At 44.0% G+C, this 24,107-nt stretch overlaps 1 protein-coding gene across 1 annotated transcript in view; it reads left to right on the top strand.

Annotated features, from left to right (window-relative positions):
- Positions 1-24,107, top strand: part of ttyh2 (tweety family member 2) — a 134,974-nt gene that overhangs the window by 72,239 nt on the left and 38,628 nt on the right. Inside the window, exon 5 of the mRNA XM_078225547.1 lies at positions 7,413-7,508. Within this exon, the coding sequence (XP_078081673.1) occupies positions 7,413-7,508 (96 nt within the window). The remainder of the gene's footprint in view (positions 1-7,412; positions 7,509-24,107) is intronic.

The following is a 24,107-nucleotide window of genomic DNA, read 5'->3' as shown; positions in this document are numbered from 1 at the left end:
AGCCCTACAGTGCAGAAGGAGGCCATTTGGCCCAGCGAGTCTGCACTGACAACAATCCCACCCAGGCCCTATCCCCGAAACCCCACATGCTTACCCCGCTAATCCCTCTAATGTACACATCCTGGGACACGAAGGGGCAATTAAGCATGGCCAATAAACATAACTTGTACATCTTTGTACCGTGGGAGGAAACCCATGCAGACACAGGGAGAACGTGCAGACTCCGCACGGACAGTGACCCAAGCTGGCAATCGAATCCAGGTCCCTGGAGTTGTGAGGCAACAGTGCTAACCACTGTGCCAACATGTCGCCCTGCAGGAAGTGGCCTTCAGCCCCTTGAGTCCATGCCAATGCTCTGTCAAGCAATCTAGTTAGCCCCATTCCTCTGCTCTATCCCAGTAGCCCTGCAAGTTTATTTCCCTTAAATGTTCATGCAGTTCTCCTTCAGCAATCGTTAAGTCTTTTGCTTCTACCACTCTGCCAGGTAGAGTGTTCCAGGTCATTACCTCTCCATAAACAAGCTCTTCCTCACATCCCCCCACCCACCGCATGCATTCATTGCCTAAAACCATAAATTTGTGTCCCCCAAATCCTTGTACCATCAGCTTTTTTCATCCACCTTATATAAATTTGCATGTACATTTTAAAGAGAGTCTTGTAAAACAGTTCCAAAAGAATACATTTCCTAAAGCTCTAACAGAATGCTACAGTGTACTTAGGAATATACACTTAAGATTGCAAACTGATATAAAAAGGGAAAGGGATTAATGGGATAACTCTTTCAAAGTATGGTGGGCAGAATGGCCTCATTCTCTTTCCATCTTGTAAGATCCTATTGTACAAAAAAGCTTTGTGACAAAGATGCCTCAAAAAATCCCTACACCTCCCGCCCGTTGTCGTTGCTACAGTGAGAGGGGAACTGAAATATATTTGCTGCACATCTCTCTCTCTTTCTATCACACACACCATCCCTCCTCTTTGATCCCAGCTTTTATGAGGGAAGGTAATTGAATTTGTGCATAATGGGTCGAAATAATCAATCAAAATTGATTTCAATGCCACAAACTGTAGAAATAGGTTAAAATCTCACTGCTGAAGCACCAGATGACATGTTACTGGACAGAAAGCACAAAATCAACTGCTCAGTTGCCTTCCAAGATCAGCTGATGCAGACAATTATCTCCAACATCATCTGGTATAATGAGAACACTTCTGTTACACATCCTATTACACAGCAATATGACATACTCACAAAGGAAAGAAAGCCAAAGCTTCATAGTTTATGGATACAGTCATTGCAGAGCCAGACAGGATGTTTAACTAGCACTTCACCCCAAGCAGAAAAACACCAGTCCTCTCAAAATCACGAGAGAAATTTAAAAGTCATTGCAATTTATTAGGAGTTTCTGGCTTCTCGATATTGTGATGTGGAGATGCTGGCGTTGGACTGGGGTGGGCACAGTAAGAAACCCCACCAGGTTAAAGTCCAACAGGTTTAGTTGGAATCACAAACTTTCGGAGTGCTGCTCCTTCATCAGGTGTGTGACTCACCTGGTGAAGGAGCAGCGCTCCGAAAGTTCGTGATTCCAAATAAACCTGTTTAACCTGGTGTTGTGAGACTTCTTATTGTAATGTAGAGAATATTAGAAACAATTCCTGTCACAACAGACCTGATTATTCAGGAAGCAAAAAATATCATTTCACTTCACTTTGGATCATCGGGAACATACACGGAGATCCGTAAATTCTGCATAAGGCTGAACAGAACAACTACATCTGCAGTTCTGAAAAAGATTGGGGAGGGAAAAGGGCAAGAAAGGGGTGAAAACAGGAAAAGTGCTATGCATTCATTCAATATCTATATTACGTTCATTTTACCCTTGTCTTTGCTCATTAGTTTCTTTTTAGACGGTGGTGTTGCAGCTAAAAATCTGAAACCGCACTCTAAGGAATTTGGTTATTTGGAAAATTCTGATTGACCTCAGCTGTAAATCTGTCTTGGCAATGATTGAGTAAATACTGAAAAGTGATCCTGGGTATAGTAGAAACCTTTTAATGTGAACACAACAGGATTACCAAGGTACAAAAAAAAATCCTTCCAAGTGCCCAGAAAACACAAAACAAGTCATAATTTCAGCCAATCTTCCCTTCAAAAGCTTTTCTTTTCCCCACAGACATCATCAGCCCAACTGTTTCCTGCTTTATCAGATCGTCTGGCCACAGGCTGTTGTAAACCGCCATCAGTTGTTTCATGATCAGTCAGCAAGAAATTAATGGCAACCAGATCCTCAGATTCTGGTTTTGTCTTCTCCAAGTCATCCCTTGTACATTCCACCAGCCGCGATCCCCATGTCCCCGAATGGAGCTTTCTGCAATGCTGCACGGCTGTGGGTTAATGCTGTAATACACCCACTCCAGAGCAACCAAATGAGGTTGACAAGCAGCCAAAGAAAAATCAGACTGAATCCTTGAATGGAGTCGGACTTTAATTACTCTCACAATTTACTCACTCTATTGTTCATGTAAATAAAAAATAATGCAATGGGGTGGGGGGGGGGGGGGCGGTGGCAGGAAACAAACCAGCTTGAATGGCAAGGACATATTTTTATTTAAATTCCATCCTGGTGTCCGCTCTCCCCTACCCCCAGCTTTTTGCAGCCTGGCTCCAACTTGACTAAAAAGCATTACTTCCACTCTAATAACCCTGTTGAGATTTTGAACAAAATTAAAAGGTCATCTAAAACAAAAGTGCTTGGAACTGCTGATGCTAGCTGGGCACAGTGACTCATTCGGCTCTAACTAGCGTACCAATTCATTGGATTTGTACACAATCGTGTTCACTGACACGAACACAAGGAAGGTAATGTGCAATGTTTGGAGAATGTGGCAGCATTTAATAGAAGAATAATAAAGAAGGTTTAAACTGAAAAAGTTTGATTTGTAGATAATTTTTTTTGAATGATAGCTCTCATACCAATATTGCATGTCCTTGATAAATCTACCGCAGGAACTTTTAACATGCACTAACCTGCATAAAACCGTCAGATCAAATTCCGCAGCCTACCTTTCAACTAAATGAATGAGAATATTTTTCAGCTCATAATATGAAATGTGCCAAAGTTTATCTGACATGTCCACCTCTTCTGATGGCCATGGGGCAGGAGAGTACCCACATGACGGGGCATAAAAGCCCGGAGTTTGGGGACAGGGGCAAAGCAAGCATGTTTGTTCACTGCTGACCTTGAAGAAAGCTGCCCACATGGATCTAGTTCTAGTGATCTCTGAGGTGGCAGTTTAAACCTGGCACCGAGTCAAGGTGGTGGCTTGCCGTGCAGCAGTAATGATGTCAAACAGGTAAGCTGGTAATCATGGTGGTATTCACAAGTTTTCAGATAGTTAAGTAAATGATTGTATTAGGACAGAACCTAAAATAATCAAAGACAAGACAAACTTTTAAGGCAAACACAGAATTAGCTTTTTAAGCTGAGAGGAGGTGTTTAAAAGTAATAATGAACCGAGTGCCTCAGTGAACTGTCTTTACATCTGTCCTAACAGATATTGGCTGATGATTGTATGATGTTCTGCACCACTTGTGACACTCAAGTGGGGCAGTCTGTTTCAAATACAGCATGACCTGGACAATATCCAGGCTCGGGCTGACAAGTGACAATGACTATCTCCAGCAAGAGAGAAGCTAAGCATTACCTCATTACCCCTTGACATTCAGTGCCATTACCATTGCTGCATCGGCCACTATCAACATCCTGGGGATTACCGTTGACCAGAAACTGAACTGGACCAGCCTTATAAATAATGTGGCTACAAGAGCAGATCAGAGGCTAGGAATCCTGCAGCAAGTAACTCACCACCTGACTCCCCAAACCCTGTCCTCCTTATCTACAAGCCAGAAATCAGGGCATAATTTCTCTCTACTTGCCTGGATAAGCGCAGTTCCAACAATATTCAAGAAGTTCAACACCATCCAGGACAAAGCAGCCCAGTTGATTGACACCCTATCCACCACAATAAATATTCACTCTCTCCACCACTGACGCACAGTGGCAGCAGTGTGTACCATCTCCAGGATGCACTGCAGGAACTTACCAAGACTTCTTAGCACCATCCAAACCCATAAATGCTACCATCTACAGCAGACATGGGAGCACCACTGTCTGCAAATTCCTCTCCAAGCCACTAACAATCCTGTCTTGCAAATATATTGCCTTTTCTTCACTGTTGCTGGATCAAAATCCTGGAACTCCACCCCCCCCCCCCCCCCCCCCCCCAACAGCACAGTGGGTGTATCTACCCCACATGGACTTCAACGGTTCAAGGAGGCAGCTCACCACCACCTTGCCAAGGGCAATTAAAGATGGGCAAAAAATGCTGCCTTTGCTATCCCATGAATTATATATTTTTTTAAAGTACTTTGTTAAAAACTCAATTGCACCTTATTCAACAGGTTGCAACATTTTCGATGTTTTTTCCACAGAGACCAATAATGTAGGAATGGGAGTTCTTGTCAATTCAATTGACTTCCACTGTTTGCAGCCTCAACAGCGCACCCTCTGGTGAAGTAGAGAATCACTGACAGAAACATGGATGACCACATTATTCTGTTGATGGTTTTGTGGTTATTATTACTATAAAATCAATGCCATTATTCTACCTCTCCTCCTCAACTTGCTATCTCAATTCAATTTTTTAATTCGTGGGACATGGGCGTCACTGGCTGGTCCAGCATTTATTGCCCATCCCTAGTTGCTCTTGAGAAGGTGGTGGTGAGCTGCCTTCTTGAAACGCTGTAGTCCACGTGCTGTGGGTTGATCCACAAAGCCGTTTGGAAGGAAATTCCAGGAAGGAATGGCGATATATTTCCAAGTCAGGATGGTGAGTGGCTTGGAGGGGAACTTGCAGGTGGTGGTGTTCCCATGCATCGGCTGTCCCTGCCCTTGGAAGTGGTCATGGGTTTGGAAGGTGCTGTTCATCAAAAGATCTTTGGTGAATTGCTGCAGTGCACTTTGTAGATAGTGTATACTACTGTTACTGAGTGTCGGTGGTGGAGGAAGTGGATGTTTGTGAATCTGGTGTCAATCAAGCGGGCTGCTTTTTCCTGGATAGTGTCAAGCTTCTTGTGTTGTTGGAGCTGCACCCACCCAGGCAAGTGGGGAGTATTCCATCACACTCCTGACTTGTGCCTTGTAGATTGCATGGTTGCAAGCTTGGTTAGCACTGCTGCCTCTCAGCGCCAGGGACCTGGGTTCGATTCCCAGCTTGGGTCAATGTCTATGCAGAGTCTGCACATCTTCCCTGTGTTTGCGTGGGTTTCCTCCCACAGTCCGAAAGATCTGCTGGTTAGGTGCAATGGCCATGGTAAATTCTTCCTCAACGTACCCGAGTAGGTGCCGGAGTGTGGCGACTAGGGGATTTTCACAGTAACTTCATTGCAGTGTTAATGTAAGCCTACTTGTGACACTAATGAATAAACTTTAGATGGTGGACAGTCTTTGGGGTGTCAGGAGGTGAGTTACTCACCGCAGTATTCCTAGCCTCTGACCTGCTATTGTAGCCACATTGTTTATGTGGCGAGTTGGAAATTGTTGGAAAGGTGGACAATAAAACTGGGTCGACAAATGTGATGAAATCGATTTCTCTCACGTGGATGATAAATACCAGCAATGATTGTTTGAGCTGAGTGGCCCATGTGTTTGTTGTACCTTATATAACTTGAGGAGTGATCAATACCTCAACTGAAGAGAATCTAACGCATGTCTACATCCTCGTATTGTTTCAGGATAAGCACTTGCTACAGTTGTATTCCAGGTTAGACAAAGTAGCATTAGCAAAACTGGCTGATTGCTTTTTAAAACTATAGTCATAGAATCCCTACAGTACAGAAGGAGGCCATTTGGCCCATCGAGTCTGTACTGACCACAATACCACCCAGGCCCTATTCCCGTAACCCTCTACATTTACTCTGCTAATCCCTCTGACACCAGGGTCAATTTAACATGGCCAATCAACTTAACCCGCACATCTTTGGATTGATGGTCATGACTTTGGATAGTCATGACCATCAATTAACTAACAAGTTTCACAAACCCAAAACTGGCTACCCGGTGGATCGACTAGATTCCATCCAATCCAAATATCTTATTCATCATGCGATATACTGGAACCCAGATTCACCAAGATATTGCCTGGGATGGAGCGTTCCAGCTATGAAGTGAGGCTGGCTGGATTGGAGTTGATTTCCTTAAAACAGAGAAGGCTGGGGTGGTGGTGGCGGTGGCGGTGGCGAGAAAGCCTGATTGAGGTGTACAAAATCAAAACCACCACATGTAAGTTTCCCTCCAAGTCGCACACCATCTTGACTTGAGACTATATCACTGCCCCTTCGTTGCCACTAGGTCAAAATCCTGGAACTGCCTTCTTCACAGCACAGAATGTACCTACACCATATGGATTGCAGTGGTTCAAGAAGGCAGCATGCAGCTACCTTCTCGAGGGCAATTTTGGGTGGGCAATAAACGTTGGCCTAGTCAGAGATACCCACATCCCATGAACTAATATGAAAAAACATGTTTAAGGTGAATTCAACTTCTCAAACAGCCATGGTGGGATTTAAACTTGAATTCTTTGGATTAAGCAATGGCATCATGTTCTGTCCCTGAGGTTTTATGATGCAATTGCATCTGTGTGAACAGAAAGGGAAGTAAGAGTTTCTGGCATCACTTCAGCATTTTGGGTTAGAGAAAATGGTGCTGCTGCAACCATTTTCATATCAACTTGGCTCTGTGGGTAGCACATAAGCCTCTGCGAAAGCCTCTGGTGTATGATGCCTTTTGGATTAAGATTAGATTAAGTTGAGACCCCGTCTGTATGTTCAAGTTGCCGGAATAAATCCTTTGGCAAAAGAGTTTTTCCAGTGTCCTTCAATACCTAATCAAATTAACCGGTAAAGTTTGAACAGTGTCCAATATTTAACCTCAATAATTTCTAGGAGGGCTTGTGGCACAGTGACCCTGCTACTGAGCAAGAAGCTTGGGGTTTGAGTCCCACCCCAAGATGATGGCCAAGGGAGGTACATTCATAACGCGGCCATATAGGTTGATAATCGGCCTGCAAATCCTCCCAACACATGCCAATGGTAGATGGTAAGAGTAAGAGATTCTTGGTCAGCCATGTGACGGAAAGAAATTGAAGCCTCCACCATCACTATCCCTAGCTCCAGACTATAACATGGATGTAAAGGAACTTGTTGCCACAGCAGCTGGAATGCCAAGTGATCTGTAACATACCATTGCCCCACCAATCATTTCTAAAACTTTGAAAGACTGTTGCTGTCTCACATTTTTAATTATTGCGTTTTAACTTGGTATTTAACTTTCTCACCGTATCTCTCATTCCAGATGGCTATCGTATCTTCTGCTCCTTGTTATTGATTTGGTTATTTGTCTGGTGGCGTTCCTGGGTCTGGCCAAACGATCCAGGTGGCTTCTCACAATGTAAGTATCATATCCATTATTATAGAATGCATAACCTCCAGAGCAATGCATATGAAGGAACCACATTTTTTTTGAAAGGTAATTTTTATAGATTAAAAAGACGTCTGGCTTCGCACACACTAATACTGATACTTTCTTGTCAGGGCCTCAACTTCAGCTTCCCTTTTCACACACTTGCACTCTGAGTCAACTTTACTGGGCATCTCTAGGTAGTGGTGACCTTTGATAACCTTAGCAGGGCGGATGCTGATAGGATGTTTCTCCTTGTGGGTGAGACTAGAACTAGGGGCCATAGTTTAAAAATAAAGCACCTCCCATTTAAGATGGAGATTTTTAAAAAACCTTTTACTCCATCCTTTAAGTTACAAAGCGAGTGCTCAGAGTGGACTGGGCAAATCCATTTCTTGCTTGCTCCAAAAATCAAATTCAAATTGAATACAATTCATGATCCCCATAAGAGAGACAAGGTCCAAGCTGACAAGATAAGACATTGCACCCCATCTTAGGTTTGACCTTAGCCAAAAAGCTGAGTTAAGAATTGATACCAAGATGGAGATGTGAAGAAGTATTTTCTGAGGATTGAGAGTCTTTGGAACTCTCTTCCCCAGAGAGCAGTGGAGGCAGGAGAGATAGGTAGACTTTTAACTAACAAGGGAGTCAAAGGTTATTGGGTGTAGGTGGAATGTTGAGTTGAGGCCACTGTTAGATCAGCCATGATCTTATTGAATGGTGGAGCACGCTTGAGATGCTGAATGGCCTACTCGTGCTCCTAATTTGTATATTTATTTGTTCGGTTAGGAACAGTCAAGATAGATACATTAACACGTCTGGTTTTTTTGCTGAACTATTTTACATGTTACATCTTCAAAAAAAATGCTTCGCCTGATCAGAGCAAAGTGTTGGGTTTGAATTCTAGACATTGCTGAATTAACCATTTTAATTGGGATAGTGGGGCATGTAATTGACCAGTCAAATGTCAGTTTCATGGGCATTTAATCCTATACCACTTTTCACCAGGTTTACCTCCCCTTTGGGGAGGCAATAGCCGAGTGATATTATCGCGAGACTATTAATCCAGAAACTCAGCTAATGTTCTGGGGACCCAGGTTTGAATCCCACCATGGCAAATGGTGGAATTTGAATTCAATTCAACACAAATCTGGAATTAAGAATCTCCTGATGACCACAAAATCATTGTCAATTGTCGGAAAGACCCATCTGGTTCACTAATGTCCTTTAGGGAAGGAAATCTGCCATCTTTACCCAGTCTGGCCTACATGTGACTCCAGATCCACAGTAACATGGTTGACTCTCAACTGTCCTCCACGGGCAACTAGAGATGGGCAATAACTGCTGGCCACGAATGAATAAAAAAAACCTTTCATTCATGAGAGCTAATTTTAAAAGTTTTATTTCGAAAGCGTGCAGAATGAGGAAAATTCATTAAATTGCTCAGATTGGGCTAAAAGGATCTAAACTTTTAAAAATGAAATCCATTGGCCAAGGTGAAAGATTGCATTAAGTAATTTGTGTTGGAATTTTCTTTCTCTAATTAGCCCATGAAATGATCATCACAATCTCTTCCAGTGCCTACAGGCACACAAGGCAGAGAAGGCACATACATAGCTCAAATTTCCTGGAACAGATTGCTGGTCTGTCGCCACTCGACCTCTTTTGGCCACATTATGAACATATGGTCGTCAGGTCCCGGGTGAAACTCAAACCTGGAGCCAGCGGCTTAGAGGCAGGGATAATGCCCACTATGCCACTTGACTTTCTAACCCGTGGAATGACATAAATACGTTTTTGCATGATAACCACATGCCTGTTCCCTGAGAGATGAAAAGAGAAAGATTGTAGAAATACTAGGAACCAATTTTTAAAATTGTTTACTTCATCCTTAAAGTTACAAAGCCAATGCTCAGAATGGACTGGGCAAATCTAAATACATTCCTTGCTTGCTCCAAAAACCAAATTCAAATTCCAATTGAATCCAATTCAAGGTCCCCACAAGGGAGACGAATAAGATCCAAGCTGACAAGATAATGCATTGCACCCCATCTTGGGCTTGACCTGACGCCAAAAGGCTGAGGCTAGAAACTAATGTGATGATTAATTTTGATTTGATATGTTATTGTCACATGTATTAGTATACAGTGAAAAGTATTGTTTCTTGCACGCTATACAGACAAAGCATACTGTTCATAGAGAAGGAAAGGAGAGGGTGCAGAATGTCGTGTTACAGCCGTAGCTAGGGTGTAGAGAAAGATCAGCTTGATACGAGGTAGGTCCATTCAAAAGCCTGACGGCAGCAGGGGTGGCACGGTAGCACAGTGGTTAGCAGTGCTGCTTCACAGCTCCAGGGACCTGGGTTCGATTCCCGGCTTGGGTCACTGTCTGTGTGGAGTTTGCACATTCTCCTTGTGTCTGCGTGGGTTTCCTCCGGGTGCTCCGGTTTCCTCCCACAGTCCAAAGATATGCGGGTTAGGTTGATTGGCCATGCTAAAATTGCCCCTTAGGTTAGAGGGATTAGCGGATAAATGTGTAGGGATGTGGGAGTAGGGCCTGGGTGGGATTGTGGTCGGTGCAGACTCGATGGGCCAAATGGCCTCTTTCTGCACTGTGGGGATTCTATGAACTATGAAGCTGTTCTTGAGTAGGTTGGTACGTGGCCTAGACGTTTGTATCTTTTTCCCGACGGAAGAAGGTGGAAGAAAGTATGTCTGGGTACATGAGGTCTTTGATTATGAAGGCTGCTTTTCCGAAGCGCGGGAAGTGTAGACAGTGTCAATGGATGGGAGGCTGGTTTGCGTTCATGATTTTTTGTAGTTTCTTGAGATCTCGGTCAGAGCAGGAGCCGTATCAAGCTGTGATACAAACAGAATGTTTTTTTATGGTAAATGGTGTGGAGCACGTGTCCAAAATGCCCTTCCAAGGAACAAGGCTACATGTTGGAAGCACCCTTTCATTTCCTGTTACCTGTTGTACCAGTTATCATTAACTTTAGTGTTATTTAAGGACCAAAGTATTTTGAAGTACCTTTCACTTTAATGTTGACAGTGATGGTTTTTCTTGGAAATGATATGACGAGTGATTTTCTGGAAATGTAACCTGCTGTAAACCGCATTATGCAGTCAGCTATGCCATGCAGATTGAAACTTGTTTTTGTTTGGGACTTTGTCCCCAGCCAGGATCAACTTTGATGTTTGCTGGAAATCTGAAATGAAAGCAGAAAATGGTGGAAATAGAAAGATGGTCAACTAAGCAGGGGACAAAATCACAGGTTATCCTGGTTTGAGCATGTCCTCTTTGAAAGAGTTTCTTATTTCAAAATAAGTTTGATTTACTTTGTGAACATGCTGGGGAAAATGCTGATCTTATCTCTTTACCTTCATTGAAAAGAGTAAGAAGTCTCACAACACCAGGTTAAAGTCCCAACAAGTTTATTTGGAATCACGAGCTTTCGGAGCACTGCTCGTTCATCAGGTGAGCGGAGAGATGGGTTCATAAACAGGGCGTATATAGACAGAGACACAATTGCATGATTGCAAGATATCTTGCAATTGTGTCTTTGTCTATATATGCCGTGTTTGTGAACCTACCCCTTGACTCCCTGATGAAGGAGCAACGCTCTGAAAGCTTGTGATTCCAAATAAACGTGTCGGACTTTAACCTGGTGTTGAGAGACTTCTTAGAGTCATAGAGGTTTACAGCATGGAAACAGGCCCTTCGGCCCAACTTGTCCATGCCACCCTTTTTTTTTTAACCATGAAGCTAGTCCCAATTGCCCGCGTTTGGTCCATATCCCTCTATAGCCATCTTACCCATGTAACTGTCTAAACACTTTTTAAGATAAAATTCTACCCGCCTCTACTACTACCTCTGGCAGCTTGTTCCAGACACTCACCACCCTGTGTGTGAAAAAATTGCCCCTCTGGATCCTTTTGTACCTCTCCACTGCATGGATGCATGGATGGGGACTGCAATGCACGGCATTGCAGAGGTGGGGTGGAGCAGGGTTTGAAATGTGTATACTTCAATGCCAGGAGTATTCGCAATAAAGTGGGTGAACTTGCAGCGTGGATCAGTACCTGGGACTTCGATGTTGTGGCTATTTCAGAGACATGGATAGAGCAGGGGCAGGAATGGATGCTGCAGGTCCCGGGGTTCAAATGTTTTAGTCGAAGTAGGGAAGGAGGTAGAAGAGGGGGAGGGGTAGCATTATTGGTCAGAGATTGTATCACAGTGTCAGAGAGGAGGTTTGATGAGGACTTATCTGTTGAGGTAGTATGGGCGGAGATTAGAAATAGGAGAGGAGAGGTCACCCTGTTGGGAGTCTTTTATAGACCTCCTAAAAGTTCTAGAGAGGTTGAGGAAAGGATTGCGGAGTCAATCCTGCTTAGGAGTGAAAGTAATAGGGCAATTGTTATGGGGGATTTTAACTTGACTAATATTGACTGGAATTGTTATAGCTCTAGCTCGTTAGAGGGGTCAGTTTTTGTTCAAAGCGTGCAGGAAGGTTTTTTGACTCAGTATGTAGACAGGCCAACTAGAGGTGAGGCTATATTGGATCTGGTGCTGGGAAATGAGCCAGACCAGGTGCTAGACTTGGAAGTTGGTGTGCATTTTGGTGATAGTGACCACAATTCGGTTACGTTCACCTTAGTGATGGAAAGGGATAGGCATGAACCTCGGGCCAGTGGTTTTAGCTGGGGGAAGGGTAATTATGAGGCTATTAGGAGAGAATTAGGAAACATAGGTTGGACTAGGAGATTACAGGGACTGGGAACGTCCGACATGTGGAGTTTTTTCAAGGAGCAGCTACTGCGAGTCTGTGATAGGTATGTCCCTGTCAGGCAAGGAGGAATTGGTAGGGCTAGGGAACCGTGGTGCACCAAAAAAGTTTCTTTGTTGGTTAAAAAGAAAAAGGAGGCTTATGTTCGGATGAGACGTGAGCACTCGGGTAGTGCACTAGAAAGCTTTAGATTGGCTAAGAGGGAGTTGAAGAGCGAGCTTAGAAGGGCTAAAAGGGGACATGAGAAGACTTTGGCGGATAGGGTTAAAGAGAATCCTAAGGCGTTCTATAGGTATGTCAAGAACAGAAGGTTGGTTAGGGCAAGTTTAGGGCCAGTTATAGATGGCAGAGGGAAGTTATGTGTGGAACCGGAGGAGATTGGTGAAGCATTGAACCAATATTTCTCTTCGGTGTTCACGCAAGGGGACATGAATATAGCTGAGGAGGACACTGGGTTGCAGGGGAGTAGAATAGACAGTATTACAGTTGATAAGGAGGATGTGCAGGATATTCTGGAGGGTCTGAAAATAGATAAATCCCCTGGTCCGGATGGGATTTATCCAAGGATTCTCTGGGAGGCAAGAGAAGTGATTGCAGAGCCTCTGGCTCTGATCTTCAGGTCGTCGTTGGCCTCTGGTATAGTACCAGAAGATTGGAGGTTAGCGAATGTTGTCCCATTGTTTAAGAAGGGGAACAGAGACTTCCCCGGGAATTATAGACCGGTGAGTCTCACTTCTGTTGTCGGCAAGATGTTGGAAAAAATTATAAGGGATAGGATTTATAGTTATTTGGAGAGTAATGAATTGATAGGTGATAGTCAGCATGGTTTTGTGGCAGGTAGGTCGTGCCTTACTAACCTTATTGAGTTTTTTGAGAAAGTGACCAAGGAGGTGGATGGGGGCAAGGCAGTGGACGTGGTATATATGGATTTTAGTAAGGCATTTGATAAGGTTCACCATGGTAGGCTTCTGCAGAAAATGCAGATGTATGGGATTGGGGGTGATCTAGGAAATTGGATCAGGAATTGGCTAGCGGATAGGAAACAGAGGGTGGTGGTTGATAGTAAATATTCATCATGGAGTGCGGTTACAAGTGGTGTACCTCAGGGATCTGTTTTGGGGCCACTGCTGTTTGTAATATTTATTAATGATCTGGATGAGGGTATAGTTGGGTGGATTAGCAAATTTGCTGATGACACCAAAGTCGGTGGTGTGGTAGACAGTGAGGAAGGGTGTCGTAGTTTGCAGGAAGACTTAGACAGGTTGCAAAGTTGGGCCGAGAGGTGGCGGATGGAGTTTAATGCGGAGAAGTGTGAGGTAATTCACTTTGGTAGGAATAACAGATGTGTTGAGTATAGGGCTAACGGGAGGACTTTGAATAGTGTGGAGGAGCAGAGGGATCTAGGTCTATGTGTGCATAGATCCCTGAAAGTTGGGAATCAAGTAGATAAGGTTGTTAAGAAGGCATATGGTGTCTTGGCGTTTATTGGTAGGGGGATTGAATTTAGGAGTCGTAGCGTTATGTTGCAACTGTACACAACTCTGGTGCGGCCGCACTTGGAGTACTGTGTGCAGTTCTGGTCCCCACATTACAGGAAGGATGTGGAGGCTTTGGAGAGGGTGCAGAGGAGGTTTACCAGGATGTTGCCTGGTATGGAGGGGAGATCCTATGAGGAGAGGCTGAGGGATTTGGGATTGTTTTCGCTGGAAAGGCGGCGGCTAAGAGGGGATCTTATTGAAACATATAAGATGATTAGAGGTTTAGATAGGGTGGATAGTGATAGCCTTTTTCCTCTGATGGAGAAATCCAGCACGAGGGGGCATGGCTTTAAATTGAGGGGGGGTAGTTATAGAACCGATGTCAGGGGTAGGTTCTTTACCCAGAGGGTGGTGAGGGATTGGAATGCCCTGCCAGCATCAGTTGTAAATGCGCCTAGTTTGGGGGCGTTTAAGAGATCCGTAGATAGGTTCATGGACGAAAAGAAATTGGTTTAGGTTGGGGGGTCACAGTTTTTTTTTTAACTGGTCGGTGCAACATCGTGGGCCGAAGGGCCTGTTCTGCGCTGTAATGTTCTATGTTCTATGTTCCACTCTCACCTTAAAGCTATGCCCTCTAGTTTTAGACTCCCTACCTTTGAAAAAAGATATTGACTATCTCGCTAATCTGTGCCCTTTATTATTTTATATGAGATCACCCCTCAGTCTCCTACGTTCCAGAGGAAAAATGTCCTAGTCTATCCAACCTCTTCTTATAACTTGAACCATCAAGTCCAGGTAGCATCCTAGTAAATCTTTTTTGCATCTTTTTTTACAGAATTCCAAATGTGGCCTTACCAATGTCTTGTACAACTTCAACAAGATGTCCCAACTCCTGTTTTCAATGTTCTGACCAATGAAACCAAACATGCTGAATGTCTTCTTCACCACTTTGTCCACCTGTGACTGACTCCGCTTTAAAGGAGCTACGAACCTGTACCCCTAGATCTCTTTGTTCTATAACTCTCCCCAACGCCCTACCATTAACTGAGTAAATCCTGCCCTGGTTCGATTTACCAAAATGCATCAGCTTGCATTTATCTAAATTAAACTCCATCTGCCATTTGTCAGCCCACTGGCCCAATTGAACAAGATCCCGTTGCTATCCTAGATAACCTTCTTCACTATCCACTATCATGGTGTCATCTGCAAAGTTACTAACCATGCCTCCTAAATTCTCATCCAAATCATTAATATAAATGACAAATAACAGTGGACCCAACACTGATCGCTGAGGCACAGGCCTCCAGTTTGGAAAACAATCCTCTAGAACCATCCTCTGTCTTCTGTCATCAAGCCAATTTTGTATCCATTTGACTACCTCACCCTGGATCCCGTGAGATTTAACCTTATGCAACAAGCTACCATGCGGTACCTTGTCAAAGGCCTTGCCAAAGTGCATGTAGACAACATCAACTGAACTGCCCTCATCGACGACTTGGTTACTCCTTCAAAAAACTCAATCAAATTTGTGAGACATGATTTTCCACTCTCAAAGTCATGCTGACTGTCCCTAATCAGTCCTTGCGTCTCTAAATGCCTGTAGATCCTGTCTCTCAGAATACCTTCTAACAACTTACCCACTACAGATGTGAGGCTCACCGGCCTGTAGTTCCCAGGCTTTTCCCTGCAGCCCTTTTTAAACAAAGGCACAACATTTGCCACCCTCCAATCTTTAGGCACCTCACCTGTTGATGATTCAAATATCTCTGCTAGGGGACCAGCAATTTCCTCCCTAGCCTCCCACAACCTCCTGGGATAACTTCATTAGGTCCCGGGGATTTATCTACCTTGATGCTCTTTAAGACTTCCAGCACCTCCTTCTCTGTTATATGTACACTCCTCAAGACATCACTATTTATTTCCCCAAGTTCCCTAACATCTATGCCTTTCTCAACAGTAAATACTGATGAGAAATATTCAGGTAGGATCTCACCCATCTCTTGTGGATCCGCACATAGATGACCTTGTTGATCCTTAAGAGGACCTACTCTCTCCTTAGTTACTCTTTTGCCCTTTATGTATTTGTAGAATCTCTTTGGGTTTTCCTTTGCCTTATCCCGCCAAATCTTGTGTCCCCTTTTTGCCCTCCTGATTTCTTTCTTAACTCTACTCTTACATCCTCTATACTCTTCAAGGGATCCACTTGATCCCAGCTGCCTATGCATATCATGTACCTCCTTTTTCTTCTTGACCAGGGCCTCAATATCCCGAGTCATCCAGGATTCCCTACTTCTACCAGCCTTGCCCTTCACTCTAAGAGGAATGTGCTTACCCTGAACCCTGGTTAATACATTTTTGAAAGCCTCCCACTTACCAGATGTCCCTTTGCCTGCCAACAGACTCCCCCCAATTAACTTTTGAAAGTTCCTGCCTGAAACCATCAAAGTTGGCCTTGTCCCAATTTAGAATTTTAGCTTTTGGGCCAGACCTATCATTCTCCATAGCTATCTTAAAACTAATGGAATTGTGGTCACTGGTCCCAAAGTAATCCCTCACTAATACTTCTGTCACCTGCCCTTCCTTATTTCATAGAACATAGAACAGTACAGCACAGAACAGGCCCTTCGGCCCACGATGTTGTGCCGAGCTTTATCTGAAACCAAGATCAAGCTATCCCACTCCCTATCATCCTGGTGTGCTCCATGTGCCTATCCAATAACCGCTTAAATGTTCCTAAAGTATCTGACTCCACTATCACTGCAGCCAGTCCATTCCACACCCCAACCACTCTCTGCGTAAAGAACCTACCTCTGATATCCTTCCTGTATCTCCCACCACGAACCCTATAGTTATGCCCCCTTGTAATAGCTCCATCCACCCGAGGAAATAGTCTTTGAACGTTCACTCTATCTATCCCCTTCATCATTTTATAAACCTCTATTAAGTCTCCCCTCAGCCTCCTCCGCTCCAGAGAGAACAGCCCTAGCTCCCTCAACCTTTCCTCATAAGACCTACCCTCCAAACCAGGCAGCATCCTGGTAAATCTCCTCTGCACTCTTTCCAGCGCTTCCACATCCTTCTTATAGTGAGGTGACCAGAACTGCACACAATATTCCAAATGTGGTCTCACCAAGGTCCTGTACAGTTGCAGCATAACCCCACGGCTCTTCCCAAGAGGAGGTCAAGTTTTACCCCCTCTCTAGTCGGGCCATCCATATACTGAATGAGAAATTCTTCCTGAATACACTCAACAAATTTCTCTCCATCCAACCCTCTAATACTATGGCTGTCCCAGTCAATATTGGGAAAGTTAAAATCCCCTACTATTACCACCCTATTTTTCTTGGAGCTATCTGTAACCTCCTTACATATTTGCTCCTCAATTTCCCGCTGACTATTTGGGGGTCTATAGTACAACCCTATCAAAGTGATTTCCCCCTTTTTATTTCTCAGTTCTTACTGTACCCACCCCAGTCCAACGCCGGCATCACCACTTCATTGAAAAGGACAGTCGTAATTGTGGTGCTAATTCTCCAATCCACTGCCAGACAGAGCTACTCGGAGCCATGTTCATATTGGTGCAGCTTTAGTTAGATCCTCAACACTTGTGCTTGTGAGTGAATTGGTTCCCCCTTCCCTTGTGCCCACCCTGTAATGAAACTGAAAGATTGGTTACAAATTTCCTGACATTTGGCAAGTTCAGAAATAAAGTTTGAATTCATTCATGGGAGTGGCTTGGAAAAGCAGTCTCGCTTTACTCAGCCTGAGTAGTAGCTATCGATTTTCTGTCCTGACCTCTGACCAATTGCAGCTGCTATAAAATCTAATTACCAATGTTTTAGTTAATAATTGATGGAACAGGAAAGCTTTGGTGTATGCTGCAGTATATAATCACTTTGACGAATTTAAACATTTACAGTCTATTTTATGTTTCCAATATTTCATTTGAAAATATTGGCAATGTGAGAATTTAGCTAAAATTGTGCTCTGAAATTATTTTTTGTTTCATTATTCATTCCTGGGATGTGGGCATCGCTGACTAGGCTAGCATTTATTGCTCATTCCTAATTGCCCTTGATAAGGTGGTGGTGAGCTGTTTATGATAGTTTTCTTGAGAGCAAATCTGTACTCCTCTGTTTGCCTGATAGAGAATAGTGTATAATTATTCAAATACACTGATTAACTTTGACTAAACTATAACGAGTGTTGTGCAGAATGAAACCTCTCCCCTTTCTGCTCACCCCCTTGTCGTCTTCTCATGTAAGAAGTTTAACAACACCAGGTTAAAGTCCAACAGGTTTATTTGGTAGCAAAAGCCACAAGCTTTCGGAGCCTTAAGCCCGTTCTTGCCTTAAGGCTCCGAAAGCTTGTGGCTTTTGCTACCAAATAAACCTGTTGGACTTTAACCTGGTGTTGTTAAACTTCTTACTGTGTTTACCCCAGTCCAACGCCGGAATCTCCACATCATTCTTTTCACGTCCTAGTTGAGTTTTCCAGATTGAGAAGTTCCAGATCAGTTGAAACAGGTCAAATGCAATCATTGCAAATAATCCGTTATCATTTATAGAGTCATAGAGGTTTACAGCATGGAAACAGGACCTTCGGTCCAACCTGTCCATGCCGCCCTTTTTTTTAAAACCCCTAAGCTAATCCCAATTGCCTGCATTTGGCCCATATCCCTCTATACCCATCGTACCCATGTAACTAACTAAATGCTTTTTAAAAGATAAAATTGTACCCACCTCTACTACTACCTCCAGCAGCTTGTTCCAGACACTCACCACCCTCTGTGTGACAAAATTGCCCCTCTGGACACTTTTGTATCTCTCCCCTCTCATCTTAAACCTATGCCCTCTAGTTTTAGACTCCCCTACCTTTGGGAAAAGATATTCACTATCTCACTGATCTGTGCCCCTCATTATTTTATAGACCTCTATAAGATCACCCCTCAGCCTCCTACGCTCCAGAGAAAAAAGTCCCTGTCTATCCAGCCTCTCCTTATAACTCAATCCATCAAGTCCCGTAGCATCCTAGTAAATCTTTTCTGCACTCTTTCTAGTTTAATAATATCCTTTCTATAATAGGAGGCAACAACCTACCAAGCATTGGTAGGTTGCATACAGTATTCCAAGTGTGGCCTTACCAATGTCTTGTACAACTTCAACAAGACGTCCCAACTCCTGTATTCAATGTTTTGACCGATGAAACCAAGCATGCTGAATGCATTCTTCACCACTCTGTCCTCCTGTGACTCCACTTTCAAGGAGCTATGAACATGTACCCCTAGATCTCTTTGTTTTGTAACTCTCACCAACGCCCGACCATTAACTGAGTAAGTCCTGCCCTGGTTCAATCTACCAAAATGCATCACCTCGCATTTGTCTAAATTAAACTCCATCTGCTATTCGTCAGCCCACTGGCCCAGTTGATCAAGATCCCGTTGCAATTGGAGATAACTTTCTTCACTGTCCACTATGCCACCAATCTTAGTGTCATCTGCAAACTTACTAACCATACCCCCTATATTCTCATCCAAATCATTAATATAAATGAGAAATAACAGTGGACCCAGCACTGATCCCTGAGGCACACCGCTGGTCACAGGCCTCCAGTTTGAAAAACAATTTTCTACAACCACCCTCTGGCTTCTGTCAAGACACACGACAGCGCAGAGTCGCTGAGCAGAAACTGATAGCCAAGTTCCGCACACATGAGGACGGCCTAAACCGGGATGTTGGATTTATGTCACATTATCAGTAACCCCCACAGCTTGCCCCTGGTCTTGCAGAATCTCACTAGCTGTTCTGTCTGGAGACAATACACATCTCTTTAACCTGTGTTGAATGCTCCCTCCACCCACATTGTCTGTACCTTTAAGACCTGGCTGGCTGTAGAGATTTGCATTCTAGTTAGTGTTCTGTAACTTGATTTCCGTGTCTGTGCACTGTTTGAGAGCACATTTCCACTCCATCTGACGAAGGAGCAGTGCTCCGAAAGCTTATGGTATTTGCTACCAAATAAATCTGTTGGACTTTAACCTGGTGTTGTGAGACTTCTTATTCTGTCTAGAAGCCAATTTTGTATCCATTTAGATACCTCACCCTGGATCCCGTGAGATTTAACCTTATGCAACAACCTACCATGCAGTACCTTGCCAGAGGCCTTGGTAAAGTCCTTGTAGACAACATCAACTGCACTGCCCTCATCCACCTTCTTGGTTACCCCTTCAAAAAACTCAATCAAATTTGTGAGACATGATTTTCCACTCACAAAGCCATGCTGACTGTCCCTAATCAGTCCTTGCGTCTCTAAATGCCTGTTGATCCTGTCTCTCAAAATACCTTCCAACAATTTACCCACCACAGATGTGAGGCTCACTGGCCTGTAGTTCCCAGGCTTTTCCCTGCAGCCCTTTTTAAACAAAGGCACAACGTTTGCCACTCTCCAATCTTCAGGCACCTCACCCGTGACTATCGATGAATCAAATATCTCAGCTAGGGGACCCACAATTTCCTCCCTAGCCTCCCACAATGTCCTGGGATACACTTCATCATTTGATGGTGATTCATGTCATCGTAGCCATTTACGGCACAGAGAGAGGCCATTTGGCCCATTGAGTGCATGCCAGCTCTCTGTAAAGCAATCCAGTCAGCCCCATTATCCTGCTCTAAATCCTCCATTTAAAAAAAAAATATATAGTTTGTCATTAATATTTATCAGTTCCAACGGACATAAAAACCCAATGGTGAGTAAATTGTTTTTCAGGTTAAAGTGCTGGGCAGTAAAGTTGAGTCACAATTTATTGTTAACTATTATTTAAATTAAGAATCAAATAAATCATCATGACACATATCAATTTGCTAAGAAGGTTCTAGACTGGAGGATGGCTAATGTACTTCCTTTACTGAAGAAGAGGGACAGAATATGCTCAGGGAAGAGACAGCTTAACATAAGTGGCAGGAGAAATCATAGAAATCATAGAAACCCAACAGTGCAGAAGGAGGCCATTTGGCCCATCGAGTCTGCACCGACCACAATCCCACCCAGGCCCTACCCCCACATATTTACCTGCTAATCCCTCTAACCTACGCATCTCAGGACTCTAAGGGGCAATTTTTTAACCTGGCCAATCAACCTAACCTGCACATCTTTGGACTGTGGGAGGAAACCGGAGCACCCGGAGGAAACCCACGCAGACACGAGGAGAATGTGCAAACTCCACACAGACAGTGACCCGAGCTGGGAATCGAACCCAGGACCCTGGAGCTGTGAAGCAGCAGTGCTAACCACTGTGCTGCCGCCCTAAGTAATAGAATCCTTACCAAAGGAGCAAATAGAAGAGCATATGGAAAATAAATAATGAATAGATTGAATAGGTTTCAAAAATGAGCGTCTTGCTTGACCAACCTTCTTCAATTTTTTGAGGACAACAGAGAGAGTAGACAATGGTAATACAGTAGATGTATTTTATTTTTTCAATAGACCTTTGATAAGGTGACCCATAACCGTATGTGTGCAACTAGTAGACCCACAGTTATTTGAATCATAATAGTTAGTCTGCAGGTGCAGCAAGTTATTAAGGTGGCTAATTGAATGCTATCCTTTATTACGAGAGGAATTGAACATGAAAGTTCAATTAAAGTTCAATAAAAGTTATGCTTCAGTTAATACAGGGTATTGATGAGATCACATCTTGAATACTGTGTGCAGTTTTAGAACATAGAAAAGCTACAGCACAAACAGGCCCTTCGGCTCACAAGTTGCGCCAAACATGTCCCTACCCATTAGGCTTACCTATAACCTATCTTACTAACTTCCATGAACTTATCCAAAAGTCTCTTACAAGACCCTATCGAATCCACCACCACTACCGGCAGCCGATTCCACGCACCCACCACCCTCTGAGTGAAAAACTTACCCCTAACATCTCTACACTTACTCCTCAGCACCCTAAACCTGTGGCCTCTTGTGGCAACCATTTCAGCCCTGGGTAAAAGCCTCTGAGAATCCACTCTATCAACACCTCTCAACATCTTATACACCTCTATCAGGTCACCTCTCATCCTTCGCCTCTCCAAGGAGAAAAGACCTAACTCTCTCAACCTATCCTCATAAGGCATGCCACCTAACCCAGGCAACGTCCTTGTAAATCTCCTCTGCACTCTTTCTATGGCTTCCACATCCTTTCTGTAATGAGGCGACCAGAACTGGGTACAGTTCTCCAGGTGGGGTCTGACCAGGGTCCTATACAGCTGCAGCATTATCTCCCGATTTCTAAACTCAATTCCTCTATTGATGAAGGCCAGTATTCCATACACCTTCTTAACCACAGCCTCTACCTGCAACGCTGCTTTGAGCGTCCTATGAACCCGGACCCCAAGATCCTTCTGATCTTCCATACTGCCAAGTATCTTACCCTTAATATTATATTCTTTCATCCTATTCGACCTGCCAAAATGAACCACCACACACTTATCTGGGTTGAAGTCCATCTGCCACTTCCCCGCCCAGTCTTGCATCTTATCTATGTCTCGTTGCAACTGCTGACATCCCTCTACACTATCCACAACACCTCCAACCTTTGTGTCATCAGCAAACTTGCCAACCCATCCTTCCACTTCCTCATCCAGGTCATTTATAAAAATCACAAAGATTTTATTTTGGTCACCTTATTTAAGAAAGGAGGTGAATGCATTGGAGATGGTTCAGAGAAGGTTTACAAAATTGTTAGCGGATTGTCTTATGAGGAAAGGTTGGACAGATTGGGCTTGTTTCCACTGGGGTTTAGAACAGTGAGAGATGGCTTGATTGAACTATGTAAGATAGGATGCAAGACTGGGCGGAGAAGTGGCAGATGGACTTCAACCCAGATAAATGCGTCGTGGTCCATTTTGGCAGGTCAAATGGGATGAAGGAGTACAATATAAAGGGAAAGACTCTTAGTATGGTAGAGGATCAGAAGGACCTTGGGGTCCGGGTCCATAGGACTCTAAAATCGGCCCTGCAGGTGGAGGAGGTGGTTAAGAAAGCGTATGGTGTGCTGGCCTTTATCAATCGAGGGATTGAGTTTCGGAGTCCGGGGATAATGGTGCAGCTATATAAGACCCTCGTCAGACCCCACTTGGAGTACTGTGCTCAGTTCTGGTCGCCTCATTACAGGAAGGATGTGGAAATTAGTGAAAGGGTGCAGAGGAGATTTACAAGGAGGTTGCCTGGATTGAGTGGCATGCCTCATGAGGATAGGCTGAGGGAGCTCGGTCTTTTCTCCTTGGAGAGACGTAGGATGAGAGGAGACCTAATAGAGATATATAAGATGTTGAGAGGCATAGATCGGGTGGACTCTCAGAGGCTTTTTCCCAGGGTGGAAATGGCTGCTACGAGAGGACACAGGTTTAAGGTGCTGGGGGGTAGGTACAGGAGAAATGTTAGGGGGAAGTTTTTCACACAGAGGGTGGTGGGCAAGTGGAATTGGCTGCCGTCAGTGGTGGTGGAGGCAAACTCAATAGGGACTTTTAAGAGACTCCTGGATGAGTACATGGGACTTAATAGGATGGAGGGTTATAGGTAGGCCTAGAAGGTAGAGATATCTTCGGCACAACTTGTGGGGCTGAAGGGCCTGTTTGTGCTGTAGTTTTTCTGTTTCTATATCCTAAACTGTCTTGACAAGGTGGATGTGGAAGGGGTGTCACCTCTTATGGGTGAATCCAGAACTAGGGGGCACTGTTTTAAAATTAGGAGTCACCCTTTTAGGACAGAGATGAGGAGAATTTCTTTCTCTGAGGGTTGTGCAACTTTAGAACTCTCTGCCTCAGAAGCTGGTGGAGGCAGGGTCATTGAATATTTTTAAGGTGGGGTAGATGGATTCTTCTTATTAGGAAAGGGAATTGAGGCTTATCAGGGGTAAATGGGAATGTGGAATTTGAAACTCAAACAGATCAGCTGCGATCTTATTGAATCGCGGAACAGCCTCGATGGGCCAAATGGTCTACTCCTGTTTCATGTGTTTGTATATAATTGACCAATGAATAAGGTCAGAGAATGCAGTGGAATTGAGGCACAAGTGGCAGAATAGAATGCTGGCTGGCTTCAAGACTGAAAGCAGAGGGGTAGGGATAAAGAACGGTTATTCAGAGTGACAGGAGGTGGGAAGTGGTGTTCCACACAAGGATCAATGCTGAGGGACGACCTAATAGAGACCTTTAAAACTATGACAGATGTTAACAGGGAGGATGCAATGAGAATGTTTCCTTCTGCGGGGAAAAGCATAATAACTGATAGCCAAGTCACCAAGAAAATTCAGTAGGGAATTGGGAAGAAACCTCTTCA

Source organism: Mustelus asterias, chromosome 12 (assembly GCF_964213995.1).
Source record: "Mustelus asterias chromosome 12, sMusAst1.hap1.1, whole genome shotgun sequence".
NCBI lineage: Eukaryota > Metazoa > Chordata > Chondrichthyes > Carcharhiniformes > Triakidae > Mustelus > Mustelus asterias.
Note: the sequence above shows the minus strand (reverse complement) of the source record. Positions and strands in the feature narration are given on the sequence as shown.